The 15,727-nt window shown below is 39.3% G+C and overlaps 1 protein-coding gene across 6 annotated transcripts in view; it reads right to left on the bottom strand.

Annotated features, from left to right (window-relative positions):
• Positions 1-734: 734 nt before the first annotated feature.
• LRFN2 (leucine rich repeat and fibronectin type III domain containing 2) overlaps positions 735-15,727 on the bottom strand; it is a 159,226-nt gene continuing 144,233 nt past the window's right edge. For all 6 annotated transcript variants that reach the window (XM_074897045.1, XM_074897044.1, XM_074897041.1 and 3 more), the window contains one exon: positions 735-2,034. In XM_074897045.1, the coding sequence (XP_074753146.1) occupies positions 1,116-2,034 (919 nt within the window). In that variant the 3' untranslated portion in view covers positions 735-1,115. The remainder of the gene's footprint in view (positions 2,035-15,727) is intronic.

Consider the following 15,727-nt stretch of genomic DNA (forward strand, 5'->3'; position numbering starts at 1 on the left):
TGTCACAATAGGGTGAAAGTTTGTGTTTTCTTTGTCATTCGAGCAGAGTGACAGCGTGACCTTTGCCAGAAACCACTGGTATTTATAACGTGGAGAGTTCATGAGAGCTACTTTTGTTTTCCCTTTCTTTATCCTTTAATAGGAAATCTTGATTGCTATTTTTCCCATCTTTGATAGCAACACCCTTACAGATATCAATAGCTGCTGCAATCTGCCTTGAGCATTGACAAGCAGAGACTATGAAGAAGATGTAAGAAAGAGGATGATTTTTTTTTTTTAATTTATTAGCCCCTAGATTTAATTTTTCCTAGGACATAAGGGGTGGTAATGAAGGTGGGTTATACAGTACATCAGAAATTTGACCTTTGTACATATCTTCCTTTTCATCTGGGGGACTGGATGAGACTGAAAACAAAAACTAAAAAATGCATGGAAACACTTTCTGTTGTGGGGAAAACACAACTCAAAAGCAGTAACAAGGCAAAACGGAACAGAAATCATTAAATCCTAACCAAAAGCCCACTCAACAACAAGTACTATATTCCCAGATGTCACAGTTAACACCATGAAATTATGCTGAACAATTTGCTCTGATCTGTCCCTGCAGATTCCTTGCCTGCACTTTTGAGAAAGTCACTTGCAGTGACAACCAGATATATCCTAACACCTATTTTATATACCAAGAAACATATTACTGTGGTTAACAGAAAGTGCCCTTTTTTTTAAAAAAAAAAAAAAAAAAAAAGGAAAAGAAACCCTATAAAATTAAATTGATGCTGTTAAACCCCTTTTCATCATCCTTGATTAATCTTGTGTGATGGTTCACCAAGAGTCTGAGCAACTTTTGGAAAGCAATGCTAAATACAACTAGCAAATTCCTTGAAATATTCACGCATGGTTTAGTTGGGGCCAGACAAGAATGGTGCCTTATGTGCCTATTAACATTTCATGACGCTCTTTCTCTTTCAGTATCCCTGTTACTTATTTGTTTACCTATCTTTTTGGCCAGTACAACTGAAAAAGTTTCCTCCCCTCTCTTTTCAAATGCACGGCCCTGCAGCAAACCACGCTTTATAACACATGAGGGGGAAAAAGGAGGGGGGAGACAGTGATATTTACACTGTGCTTTCCATTACCCACTCTGAGCTCCCAAAAGTCCCTTTCGCCCCTGTTAGGTCATTGTCATCATACTGCAAAAGCATGCCATTCACTGAGAGGCTCCTCTTTGTCCAAATGTTTGTTATCTTTTTTGGGTAGGTGCAACACTGAGATGTGGTGAAGTCCCCCATGTCAAAAGAATGGCTACGTTTAGTTTTGCCCTCCAGAGGCAACATGAGGAGGCTGCGAAATTTGGACTCTGGCTGGCCCAGCAGTGGCTCTTTGTCCGAGTGGCAGGCCACCGTGGAAGTTCTGGAGTCTGTCATCTCCTCCTTTTTCTGACATTTCAGTTCCAAGGATGCAAAAGCTCCCATTAGCCGGTCAATATTGTGTTTTGACCTGGAAGGAGGCCTCCACTTACTGGACAATGTGCCCTGTTCACTTTGGAGGCTATAGTCATCACAGTCACGGCTATTTGCAGAGCTGGAAGAAGAGGAGATGCTGCTCCGTGCAGACTGACAGTTAAACTCCATAAGTTCATTTCTCACCACCACTTTGGGGTTGACTTGGGGCAAGACTCCATTCTGAACTGGTTGTGCTCCATTCGTCTGTGAGTAGACATTGCTGACATTAGACATCTTCCCCTGGGAATTGTTGCAGACCTTGTAGCGGACCATGAGTATTACAATGAATACCAACAGAGTTGCCACAATGATGCCTCCTATGATCAGAATCATGGTCCCACCCAGGAACTGACTGTGCATCGACTGGCACTGAGGGTAGTCTTCTTTGGTGAAGAACTGGGCGCATCCCACAATATTGGTGGCAGTAAGGGTTGTGGCCGTGTCATCCCACATTGCCAGGACACAGAGGTCATAGCCTGTTCCAGAAACAAGGTTGTTTACAACAAAGGCTTTGTTTGTAGCTGGAATCATCCTTTAAAAGAAAAAAAAAAAAAAAAAAGAAAAAAAAAAAAAATTGATTACTTTTGACACTAAGGCAAAAGAGAAGAGAACAGATAGAACAGTGTGGTGTTTACTGTTCTGGACACTGGCAGAGAGGAGTCAGAGCCATATAATTCAAACAAGCATTCAAGCTTCCCAGCTCCTATGCCTCCAGCATCCCAGCATTCAGTAACACACAAATTTTAAGGGCTTTCTCTCAAATGTTCAATAAAGAGAATAAGAAAAAGCAGACCAAACTAGTCTGGTTTTGTGTTTTGGTTTTTTTTGGTCTCACCTGCATCTGTCGTAATCTTAAATACATTCAAACCTGAACAAGTAACTCAGAATAAAAAAATATTCCTACAAAGAGCAGTTCTTTCTGAGTGGGCCAATGACCCTTGCACTTGCTGAGTCTGAACATGGTAGTTGTTACGTTGCTTCATGGGTGCCTGAACATTTATTGTCTAACATCAGCAGGTTGCTTACCTTGTGAAGACAAGGGGTTACATTTAGTTTTTTCATTTCCTGAGAATGCAAGGCAGGCAACCATTTCTCTCCCTTTCTCTACTCTCCAACCTACTTTCCCCATCCTCCTACTCCCCACTGTGGAAAACATCTCCGAGAAATGCAGCTATCATCTTTGCCAGAAATTTCTCCCTGCAACTACCTTCCTCTGTGTGAGTGAAAATGAAATACTGGCATTGGTAGTATGGGCTGTGGAAGTGTGAGGAGAGGTAGGAAGATGCAGGCATAGAAACAAGAAGGTTTCTATAAAATAAAAGATTATACTCAAATAGAAATCCATTTTCAAAAAACAAATAGCTAGGCCTAAGATGTGCTCCAAGTTTGGTCATTTATGTATATTATTCTTTGTTGCCACAAAACTTAGGCAGTCATTTGAATTCATGCAATATTAGAACATAATTAGCATTCAGAATTAGCACATGGGAATGAACATGGTCTACCCCCACTTCAAACTGGTGAAAATTGCAGCACATTAGTGGAATACAGTGGAGAATCCCAGACTTGGTTCCTGGTGGGTAGCCAAGAATAAAACCAAAGAGATACCCCATGCATGTTTCTCTTTACTTCCACGTAACAGGCTTGAGTGAGAGAAAAAAGCTGAAAATAAAAAGACCCCATTCTGACTTAGAGCTACAGATCTTTAGCACCAGCAACAAGGGAGCCCCATGGGCAGTTATACCACACAGCAAACTGGTGTGACTGTAATTGGGGTGGTGAGGCCTGGCAAGGGGAAAAAGGCACACTCCTTGTGGGAGCACCAGGCTTTCTTAGCCTCAAATCATCATCACAGCCAGCATAAAATTGCAGGTCTGCAGAGGCCCTTCTGTGCAGTGGGAGGGAACAGGCCTGCACAGAGATGTAGAAACGTCAAGGCACTGCAGAGATGAGCTTCTGAGCATCTTTACATTTATGCATTCACACCACTTACACAACCCTTCAGTCTGGCCACAGGCGAGGATGTGGCTCCTTTTTAAAAAGCAAACAAACGCACAAAAAAATTCTGTAAGGAAAAGAAATATCGGTGAGACACCTGGAATATAAAAATCATCTGGCAGGTTTACTCAATGTTATATTTGAGATGCGTGGCACATTTATCATCCTAATGGAGATGTTCTGCACAGACATAGATGAGCTATTCAGAATGAGCCAGGAGGTCATAAAGGAGCCCTCCTGGAAAGCTCCTCCTGGAAGAGTTACTAAAATGGTTTCTAATAGTTGAAATGTTTGGTCTCAAGTTATTTCTAATTATTCTCCTCTTCATGTGGCCCTGAAAACAACACACCACTGGCCACAGCAGCTGGGGCAGTGACTGCACTCAGCTGAATTGTTCATACATACACCAAGGCTGTTATATGGAAGAACAGCATATTATTGATTTTCAGATGTATGATCTTCAAACTGTTGAACAGTTTCACCAACTGCTTCATTTCTCCTCCTGTATCACCTAGTGCTATAGTCCACTTTCCACCATCACTCCCAGCCACACGCTTAAAAAGTTCTGCAGTGCGTAAGCAATGCAGAAATTATTTCACTGCGAAACCTCATTACAAACAAGTAGCACTGTTAGCAGAAAGAATAGTCAGCCCTATAAACTGGGTCTTCGACTTGAGTCATAACTCTCAAAAAACAGAGCTATAGCACCATCTGTTAGAATGGTTCCTTTTGCTTTGCGCTGATGAAACACAGAGAGACCTCTATATTCTCTCCAAGCAAACAGCAAACAACTGGGTTTACATAGTATATAGCTTTGCACATATCTTACGCATATAGAAATACAGTCTTTCAGCCTAATACACTATGACAATTTATATAGAGTGAACACTGATAACTTCAGTAATTTACAACATGTTTTCTTCAAATACGATTACACACAAGCTTCCAAGGAAATGTAACTGCCTGGAATATTTCAAGGACTGGCAGGTAGTGATAGTGGCATGAAATGTAAAGCCAGTTCATTTTTAAATGTACAGCAATGGGGCCATAACCAGTCCTAAAGCTTGGCCAGGTTGACTGTATTGAAATTTGCCATAAAAGCTCATCTTAGCCTTTAAAAGAAACTGAGTCATTTCTAAACTCAATCAGTCCTGGAAGCTACAGCTGTGATAATATTGGGACTAATAATAGCTTTATAAAAGATCACAGTTGCAATCCCAATTACGGAAAAAGCAATCAACTCTCCATATACATCTAAAATGAAGAATTTTAGATGTTTCCGTAAATAAACTTCAAATGTTCTTGTAAAATATTCAAATTAATGTTATTGTTAAAGAACAGCTGAGCATAGGAATAAGCATCAAATTCAAGAGTACTAGGAGTTAAGTAATTAATCTCACACTCAGTTTTCTAGCTTGCAGGGAAGACAATCTTGTTTTCATGAAGTTGCCAAATTGTAAGAGTATTTTGGCATTCCTCCAATGGCTTTAGCCCACCTTCCCCAAACATACTGACAGTCAGCTATGATGGATGACATCTCTTAACGTCCCCCACATGTAAAATCGATGCAGACACATTTTCATTCTGGGATATTGATGACTCTTTGATTGTCCCCAACATGGGTAGCTGCAAGATGCCACTTCAATCTTTTCTTTGCTGCCTAAAAGGGGGAATCTCTTCATGGCTGCTCTGTACATCTAGCATCATTAATCATGGACCATCATGCCCTGCCATGGGGACTCGATAGCTAGGAGTTGCCACAAAACTGAAAGGGGTCATTAAAACTCTGTCTAGGCAGAGATCCTGCAAGGCTTTATTCAGTCAGCTCATCATCTAAACACAGAAAGTTGGTTTCAGGTATCAAGAACCTATAGCTTGGTTCACTGGAGATCAAAAAACAGCTTTTCAATGTTTTTGTCTTTTGAAACTCAGAAGATCCTAGTGCTCACTTGTTAGCCCTCAGGTAGCAAACATATTTAATTGCAGCAGTATCTTGAGGCAAGGAGCCTGATGTTGTCTGCCCGCTCATCAGGGCACTGTGATCTTGCAGAGATGCTTCTTATCACAGAATAGAAAAAGAGATCTAAATTTGATATTAACCTTTCTTTAGGGAAAAAGAGTAACACTTGACTAACTACAAGAGGAGATCAACTAGCAAAACACTTGCTTTTTTCTCAAACTAATAATAGGTTATGATAGATTTTAATGTGTATAATTTAAGGAGCCAGAGAACAATGAGAACTGGGAAAGCAAGCGAATGCTTGAATATGTTAACAGTGTAAGTGTAAATGCAGTCCTATCTAGGACAACAAGAAATTTGAAAATCTCCTTACAGAAATTTCACTGTCCACACACATAAGACATAGTAATTTCTGCCTTTATTGTCTAGCTAATTTTCCTTGGGGTAGGAGGAGCAGGCAAATCTCCACCACATTGGTGCCAGGATTTTGTTACCTAATTCTTAAGCTAGTCTCTGAATCCTATGTGAAGGTCAAAATACCTCAGCGAAAACTATTCATATAAAGAACATGGGTCTGACTTCTCCAAAAATCTTGCCTCTAAGGAATGAAATTAGCATAGGGGTCTTACAACTGACCTTCTTAATTTACAAAAAAGCCATCTTCTCTCACCCTTGGCACAATAGCATCATATATTAGAAGAGGAGGAGACCTATGGCCAGGATTGGGGCATGGAATAAGAATTTGAAGTATAACAGCAATAGACAGATGTTCCTATGAGAGTTTGTGTGTGATGAAGAGCTATGGCCGAGATGAAAGTTTGCATTTGAAAATAATACTCTGAGAGTTTGTGTGTGATGAAGAGCTATGGCCGAGATGAAAGTTTGCATTTGAAAACAATACTCTCCTTTCAATCCATGGAGATTTATGTCTTATTTTGTGAAAGCACCAAAATGAGACCATGAGACCCTTTCTAAAAAAAGGAAGGATAGTGCTAGCACCCTTCTTTGAAGTCAACCTTGTTTTCTACTACCACCACTAAACAGTCCAAGTTACGTCCTTGTAGACACACAGAAAGCAAGCAATTTTGTAATTATTCACTTTTGTGTGTGGTGACATTAAAAAATTAGAAAATAAATTACTTAGAAATGCAGGAGAAAAATGTTTACTGCAGACTTCTCATAATCCCAGATGCAAGTGAGCACTAAAGCTTGCAGGGAGTGAACTGTGCTGAGAATTTAGGAGACCTGCGTTTTATTCTCTATCAGTCACACTGATATCAGGCTCTACTTTATCAGTAACTCTCAGTTCCTGAGAAATCATTTTGCTGTACAGTAAGTCTCCTCATTTATAAAATGGGGATAATGCCAGCAATCTTCTTTCAAAAGAGGCCTGTAGTGTATGGAAGGAAATTAGTAGATATTATGATTACACTGTAATATACAAATGGGTTCTTTTCTTCTTTGTAGCACTGGGGATTAGCAGGAGTGAACTGCTGGTTAATACTGTGGTTATGCAAAACAGACAAATTAGAGAAAAAACAGATTAGGCTAATTGGCTAGGCAATTCTTTTCCTTTTCTCCATCTGAAGAGGGGTATGATACCATCTAGTTTTAGCCTGAAACTGCTTTAATCACAGAACTAGCAGGGAGCTGTCAAGGCAATTCCTTTGGGAAGGCACTTGCAACTTCTAAAACTTAGTTTTATACTGACCTGCCAGACTATGTTGCTTTTCTCATGGTCCTCTTTTTTTTTTTTTTCTTTTTGTATTATCTAGGGCTATCTATACTATCTATATTGCAATACTATTTCTCCTTTTGAAGTGAATGCTAGGAGTTTAAAATGGAAAGTCATGCTAGTTTATTAAATGCTTGTATCTGAGAAAAAAGAAAAAAAAACCACAAAAGCCTAATTGTTTGGGTGTGAATTTTCTGTGCCTAAGCTGCTCAACCCAAACTCTTCCTGCAAGATTCTATGTCTACATGACATGTCCCAAGGCAGACACTTCACAAGAAATGGTCCACATCTCTGCTGGTAAATTCTCTTTTCTTCCAGAGTGACTTCAGAAAGCTGTATATCAAAAATGGCCCTTGGAATATTAATTCCTGAACCCTGCTGGAAAAAGCATGAAAGGAACTGTACCAAGACACAAGCAGTATAGATGATGGGGTTCTGGGGCATGGGAATGTTTCTGGGCCCTCATTAATTTACCAGCACAGCTGTAAGCCTGTACACTGATTATGAAGCAACTGCTAAACAGTAGTTCTAAACATTGCCACTATGCACTAAGTTTGCAATGAAGAGGGGAAAAGGAAGAGGAAGAGAGGTTCCCGGGAAAAGTAGCTAGTATTCTGTAAAATCATGTTCCAGTTAGTTAGCACACTAACTTTCCTGTAATGTCTTAGTGTGAAAATATCAATCTCACTGTAGAGTCCTATTCTTAAACTTTGTCTTACACAAAGTTGAATTCACATAATAGCAAAATACTACCCTGATAGCTCTCAGAACTAGAAATCAATCCAGATGAGTTTAATGCTGGAATCTGACCAATTTTCATATTTCAGTGACAACTTCAAGCCAAAAATATTCATTTATTTCATCAATAAGTTTCTCCCATATGTTAAATTATTTGGATTTTTTTCCTTTGTTCCAGTTTCACAGGTAATTCTGAAAAAATAATGATTCCAGCTAATCTTCCTTTAAAGTATTGTAGAAGGGTCTGATAGAGTCCTACTTTTCAGATGGAGTGTTCACCTTCAGTCCCAGTGGGATTAAAGTAGGATGGTAGAGTAAGGGGAGAGGGAAAGTATCGGTGGTGACGTACTGGAGAAAGACTGGCTGAAGAGAATGTAAAAAGAGTGAGTATTTGGAGAATGGAGTTGATTGCCTGAAGAAGGACCATGTAAAGTATCCTTTAAAGCCTGGTGGATGTAGATCAATGGTACACAGATCCTGCTTCTTACCAGACAGACATAGTAATGAGGTGCTTTTTCATTGAGGACAGGTAAGGAAAGAAGAAGGAAGAGAAGGTTGAAGTGAGAGACAGTGCAAGAAGAAAAGAGGGAATGACCATTGGTGGCTCTGGCAGTGTCAGAGTAGCAGAAAATGATAGAAAGACAAACAGCTTCAAAGCAGCCATTGTCAGAGTACTGTCAGGCACGTGACTACCATCAAAATGATGGAAGAAGTCCAAGTGACCACTGAATGGGGGCCAGGATCACAAAAACAACTCAGTGTGTGGTTGAGTACAATCAAACACCGGTGAAGATCTTTCAGCAACAAGACAAATAGAAAGATAGTCAAGTGAATCAAGGCAGTGGAAAGAGTTCAGATGGTGGACAGATATTAAGAAGGCTGGAGAAAAGGGCAAAAAAAGATCAGAGAAAGACTATAAAGATCTAAATTGAAGCGAAAATGTCACACATGATGTATTGCCTGGGAGCAAGTGCAAGTAATTGACAAATTTGGACTTCACACTTGGCATTCTTCTCTGCGGCCAACTTTTGTAATTTCCTTGAAAGTTTTATGGTGTAGTTTTATCCTGTGTTTTTATCCGGGAAACCCCCAGTTTCTGCAGTCATGGAATGAAAGTAGAATCTAAAATGTTATTAAAAATTAAGTAAGCTAACAAGGAAGATTAATTTTTGACCCTTCAAATTTCCAAAAGAACCCTTAAATATATATCTTCAGATGATCCTAAAGCCTCAGGAATCAAAAAACCCCCACAAAGTACCAAGAATATTGCTCTGTGACATCTCACAGTCTTTTGGTGCCTGATTCAAGACTTTTTAATCTAAGAATATGAGAAAGACAGAGACCTACTGTGACCTGCAACTTGAAAAGATGACAGCTGTATTTCTGGTGTCCTGGGAAAAAGAGATAGTTGTTAGTATTAGCAAGAGGGCATAATTCCTCTGTCAGTCATGTCAACATAAGGAAATGTCAGATAATACCAGAAGGTAGCCAGACTTGTTCAGTAAACACTAATTCAACCCAGCATGAATAATTTCTTGCATTTTTTATTTTATTAGTTTTTGGGGGTTTTATGACACACAATCATAATTTTGCCTTCAGATGGAACATTTATTATTAAACACAAATCCCTTCCTGCTTTTCTGAATCTTGTCTCCTCATCACTCATGCATCCAAGCTGCCCTTCAGAGAGTCTGTCTTGTCAAATGAGACACATAGTACATATCGTTTCATTATTATTTCCTAATTTGTTTATGCTCTTTTCTGCTCATTTGGAAAAGTGGGGTGGGAGGTGGGGAAGAGAAGACAGAGCCAAAAGTAATTGATATGCGTGTCACGAGATGGTGAGCCAGGGAGATACTGATGATAAATATATCCCCTGTACTACAGGGGAAAGGAAAAAACCCCAAACATTAAACTACTAGCTCAGAGAATATAAATTTCTAGTGATATCTGATAGCCTGCTGAATGGTGTCCCCTGGGAATACAGTGAAGTCATTCCGCAGGTGACAGAATAAAGCACAGGCTTCTGGGGAACATTACTGCACAAAGCTGAGAAAGAAGAACCATGGTACAAGGTATTCTGTTCCCCTCCATTAGCCATTGCTCTAAGAGGAAATGCTCCTTTATTATTCCCAACCAGATTCTTGCAAACGATATGGAAGCACAGGCAGGCAGAAATGGTGAAGCACTTCTGGGTGAATGAAGAACCATCCCACAATTCCCTCAATCGATGAAGGTGCTCAGTTCAGCTGTGCGGGTGCAAGCTGCTGCACTGGGACCACCTCATTTTAGTTAATGATGGTATAACAACACGGAATTAGACTTTCAACCTCCCTGATCTATTTCTTTCACGTGAACATGATAGTAGCAGGCATTTAGTGCCCTGCTCATTAAATTTTATCTTTAAAGGGAATGCAGACATACTCTAGGAACATTTGACAGCACAAAAGATAAATCTAGTCACACCCAAGCTATTCAGCTACACACAGAACACCTTTCACCTCAGTATATCTGAGATACTAACTGCCATAAAAAAAACATCCTCACACTAATTTAAATCCAACTAAAACATATTTAAGCTCATTAGCAGAGTAACTGAAAGCCCACACAATATTTCTGTTAGTAAATGTGAAGCTGAAGTATTTAGGGAAACAATGCATAGCCACACTAATAAAATCACTCCGTATCATGTTAATGTAGAGTTAGAAAGCTATCATAATTCACAACACTTCAAAAAAACAGACAGTATATTTAAGATTAATAAAAAAAATCTAGTTAGTAAATTATTCTACTGATAGTCACAACAACATGTTACAACTACCCCATATCTAAAGATGGGAGGAGATAAAAGTTTTCCATGAAAGGTATGTTCAAGTCATCAAGCAGAGTGTGGGACCTGGGACACTTTTCCCAGGCTTTTATAGACAAATGGCCCATACACTTGGCTGAAACCTTATGCTTTTTCTCTCTGACTCAAGTAATTTTGAACTCTTTTATATGCAGAATTGGACAGTTACACTAGAAAAGGTCATCCTACCCTACCAATAGAGGTTCCCAGAAGAGAAACAACATTAGAAGTAATGAGCACATCTAGGAGCTCAGAGAAAATTAATTTGCAAAAGGGATTCTGCTATTTTCCTGGCAGAACACAGCTGTGAGATTCAGCTATACACTATCCTTTTTTGAGAGTTACAAGTGGGGCTTTCCACTTATTTCCAGGCAGTGAAATCTGTGAAAATTATAATGACAGGATCAAAGAGAGCTGACTGGGATGCTATAGTGGTTAACAGCTGCCCATCCCCTTTTTCTGTAAGAGCTCGTGTGAGCTGAGGTGAAGAGGAGGATCTTCAGTTACTTACTAGCAATTCCATTAATACTCACTATGCAGAGCACTTATGCTAGGTTGCAACTCATACGTCCTGTAGAAGCTCTGTGTCCTATCACACAGGCTAATTTTATCTCCAAAGGGTTGTGCTGAAATGACAAAAACTCCAGGCACTGCCTGAAGTTATGTTCGCCTGTGTTTTGTAATTGACTGGTCAAAGCAAACTCCAGCATGATGTTTCAGGCTCTTCTCTCACAAAATCTTTGTGCACTGGTGGGAGAAGTGTGGTGCCAGCTAACAGCTGTTAGGACTATTCTAACTATTCCAACCAAAAGAAACAGTCTTACTGAGTAAATCGGACATCTCACTACCCATAGAAACTGTGTATACACTGATATATCAGTCTGTATAAAAAAGTGTTTCAACATCAGTTTAAGACACAATTTATATGTTATTAAAAAGTTTAATCACATATCATGTAAGTGTTCCCCCACCTCAGTGATTAAACTTGTGGATAGTTTCAAGAGATCAGGAATGGTTATTTAACAGAATCTCAAGCATCTCTCTCGTCATGATGTCGGAAAAACAAGTTTAATTCTCAGTGGAGAGGAAAGAAGAACGGCATTTGCCAGTTCTCCAAAAATAAGCTAAAGAAATATCAGCTCACCAAAGATACAGCTGGAGTGTACCTATATTCAGAGAAGAACATAGCTATGATTTAGAAACGTGGAAAGATGTTTATTTGAGAGATTTTTACCATCATACCCAGGTTGAAAAGCAAGCAGGAAAACTGTAAGACTGAGGACCAAACCCTCTAGCCTCTCAGCAAACATTGGAAATACATTTTATTATCTAAAATGGATACAGTAGAATTGCTTCTTTCTCGTAAATTAAGAAAACTTACTTAAAAACAATACGGGAAAGTTTGAATAATAAACTTTCAGTATCAACCATCAAGCTTTTAGTTTTCTGAGTTAGAGAGGGAAAAAATCTCTTGCAACAAAGATTTCTGTGAAACGTGAATAACAATGCACAAGGTAAAGAGAACCAGGATTATTCAGGGTGACTCTTGCAGTAACATTGGGGAAATTTTTTTTTTTCAATTGAAGAATGAGAACACTGGATACAAAAATCACTAATGGTCAAACACATTGCCTCCTGGGGGAGGGGGGGGGGGGAGTGGGGGGCAGGGAAGGAGGGGAAAAAAAAGCAGCATAGATATGTAATAGAGGCATTTTCTAAAGCAGAGGTTTGACATTTTGCCACTTTCTGAGTATTGCATATAAAGCAAAGGGAAAGGAAAGGACTAGATAGGCTAGAAAGAGATGGAGACGTTGAATTTTGGAATGCTCTACAAAAGACTAAAACACAGTTACATCCTTTCAGTTTGTGATACCAAAATTAGATAAAAGCATTTGTCAGCAGCTAGAGACAACCTGCTTCTTTCAGAGGTGAGCCTGGACTGAAATCATGCTGTGTAAAGTATGACAAATACATTACTGCAAAGGAAAGTAAAATCCATCCAGTAAAAAAACACATTTTAATTTATAATGACCCCAGGAGGAAGAAAAGGAGAAGTCAATGATAGATTCCAATAGGAGCATGATGTTATCACCTAGAAGTATGTTTCTCTGCTAAAGGATCTTAGGCAAGTGCCACAGATGTCCAGTACATGAATAAAGTGTACTAAAAGTAGTCTACTAGTTCCTTACATGTTACAGATGAGACCCAGAAAACTGAAGGAAGCTGATGTGAGTCATCTGATAGGCTAATGGCATCACCCAAAAGTGAATGTAAGCAATCCAGAATCCTAGGCTGTGCATCATAATAGTGAACCCATTGCAAAGAGGAAAGCATGAGCAGTGTTTACTGGATTTTCTTTTTCCAGGTACTAGCTGTATACTTTACAAATACATATTTGGCCCTCCCCATGTTTCTTCTCACTCACAGAAAGAACAGAGGTTTGGAAGTACTTGGGAAAGAATTAAATCCTAAATTTAAGCAAGGTTACCTATGAGTTTACAAATATAAGATGGCTCAAATTTGGTGTCTCCCTTTTATTTCAGAGAACCACAACTGATCTGTTTAGCTTTGATGGTGTAACATTAAGAGGAGACTAGAATTTCTTCTGTTTCAACTTCTCCAATTGATTATTTTACCTGGCTCCTGAGATTTACCCACTTACAACTTAAGTTACATAGTTTTGCTGAATATGGTTTTAGGATCCAACAGAGTCAGACAAAGAGTGGCTGATCAGCAAGTTAATAAGCTTTTGCATGAAAACCAACTACAAAAAATGCTAGGCATGCCATCAGTCTGTTGATATAGCTACATCCAGATCTGCTAGGTTTATTACTTCTTTACCATGATTAATTATTAGGTTTTGGATATTTCCCAGGTTTTGGATATTTCATTATCCACCACTAGAACAAAAGCTTCTACATGTTATAGGCATACATATGAGGTCATTACAGACAAAACAGCTTGTGAATAATTTCACTGAAAAATTCTATAAATACTGTGGAATCACATGTGTAAGAGTGCCCTGTACTGTTGAAAGTTAAATGAAAGAATGTTTTTTTCTTTATCTTTGCTTGAAAAACTTTCAAAGCAGTGAATAATGAAAGAAGAGACTGGCAGATTCCTTTGCTCTGCAGAGTTTTAAGTGTAAAGCCTGCAAAACTCTCTCTTCTTCACTCTGTAAAATCTTCTCTGAGCTTTCTTGCTGTAACTCCTGATAGCATAAGTAGAACACGCAAAAATGACCCTGAGAGCTAAAAAAAGAGAGCATGGAATAAAATGCAAATCAAATACACAATGATACTAAACCCACAATTTTTGGCTGCTTGGAGAGTACAGAATCATTTGTCACCTCTACTATCAGACAAGGGAATGCTGTCCTCATCCTGTCAAAATGAGCAGTAGTAGAAATTTGCCAAATGTTCACTGATATTTAGGAGCAAAAAAGATGAGCTGAACATTGATTCATAACATCAAGCAGCATCAAAACCTCTGTGTGACCCCTCTGCAAAGACTAAGGAGTAAAAAAGACAGACTTTATCATTCCTAGAAAGGAGGGTAAAATAAATACTTATATAAGATTCCAGGCTAGTTGCAGACCTCAGCCAGCACTGCATTTAGAGTATAATTCTATGACTCTGTTTTCCCATACATATGTTTATCATGAATATTATTAATAAGGACATTTTACTCAAAATTTCTGATAGCCCATGTAATCCTTCAGAGGAAACTTAAGCATGTCCCTCCTTAACCACTATATTAGTGGTTGGGAGAGTTTCTTACATCTGCAATCAAGAAAGAACAAAATCTCTTGCCTTCAGAAAAGCATTTTCCCTTCTTTTCTCAATAAACGATCACCCATAAGTGTTGGAGCACAGATCAAGAGTGTATGAGCAGGGAAATAAATCAGGTAAGAACTTTATGAAGTCCTGCAGAGCTGTGCTCCACTAGAAGAACAGCTGATTTTGGCTTCTCTGCAGTGGGCTGGGTTGTGAGGACTCCTAAACTTGCCTCTGCACCACCTGATACACAGCTGCTGGGCTCTGAACTCCCTTCTCTAAATTATGATTGAGTCCCCTTTCCAGGTTGTGCCAAGACAGTGCTGTGTGGAATTTGGATAGGCACTACCATCAATCTGTGGCAGGACTTCAGCAAGGCACAGTGTCTGTCTTTTTGCTTGAGAAGAGAATGAGGGCTAGACTTGAGCACCTTGACTGATGAGGTGACCTTTCTTACTTTCTTTCTGGGTAAGTCAGCGAGCTTTAGAGAGAAGGGATTTCTTTTTCTTTTTAAGTTTAATTTCCTTCATTATTTCTCTGCCTCACCAAAATGACAGAAGAGGGAGACTTATCAGCAGAAGAAACGAAGCTGCAAACCTGCTGAACAGCAACTCTGACTAAGCAAGAGGGGAGAATGTGGCTTGTACCCAGGAGCCTATAAGAGGAATCCCCACATTTCTCCCAAAATATGTAGCAAAAGAAGCAAAATGGGAATGGTCTAACAAGAGCTGTCTTTTGTCCTTGAAGTCTGCTTGGGAGCTGACTTTGCTTCCACACTCCCTGCAGATATCTCAAGCATAACACGCCTCTGTTTCATTCCTTAAGCCTTTCCCAGCAAAGGTAAGAAAAATCTTGTGTCCAAGCACCTCAAGGGCTTTTTAACCACTTTAAGATTCAGAACTGCTTTTAGAAGAGACATTTAGGGTGTAGTCCTTTCCTGGACACATGCACACTGTCTTTTCAGGTGTGTTTTGTACTACCTCTCCACATTCAGTGAGAATATTTTTCCTAGACCCGACTTGGGAAATATCGAGCCTACTGTGATGGTGCCACAAATCATTTGTTGGTTGTTGGAAACTGTTGCACCCAGGGATGAAGTGGAGATAGCTGTGGTGCTACAGAAAACTTCTACGAGCTGCTGCCTTTTACATAACTTGGAGAAGTTACTAT

Source organism: Athene noctua, chromosome 1 (assembly GCF_965140245.1).
Source record: "Athene noctua chromosome 1, bAthNoc1.hap1.1, whole genome shotgun sequence".
Taxonomy (NCBI): domain Eukaryota; kingdom Metazoa; phylum Chordata; class Aves; order Strigiformes; family Strigidae; genus Athene; species Athene noctua.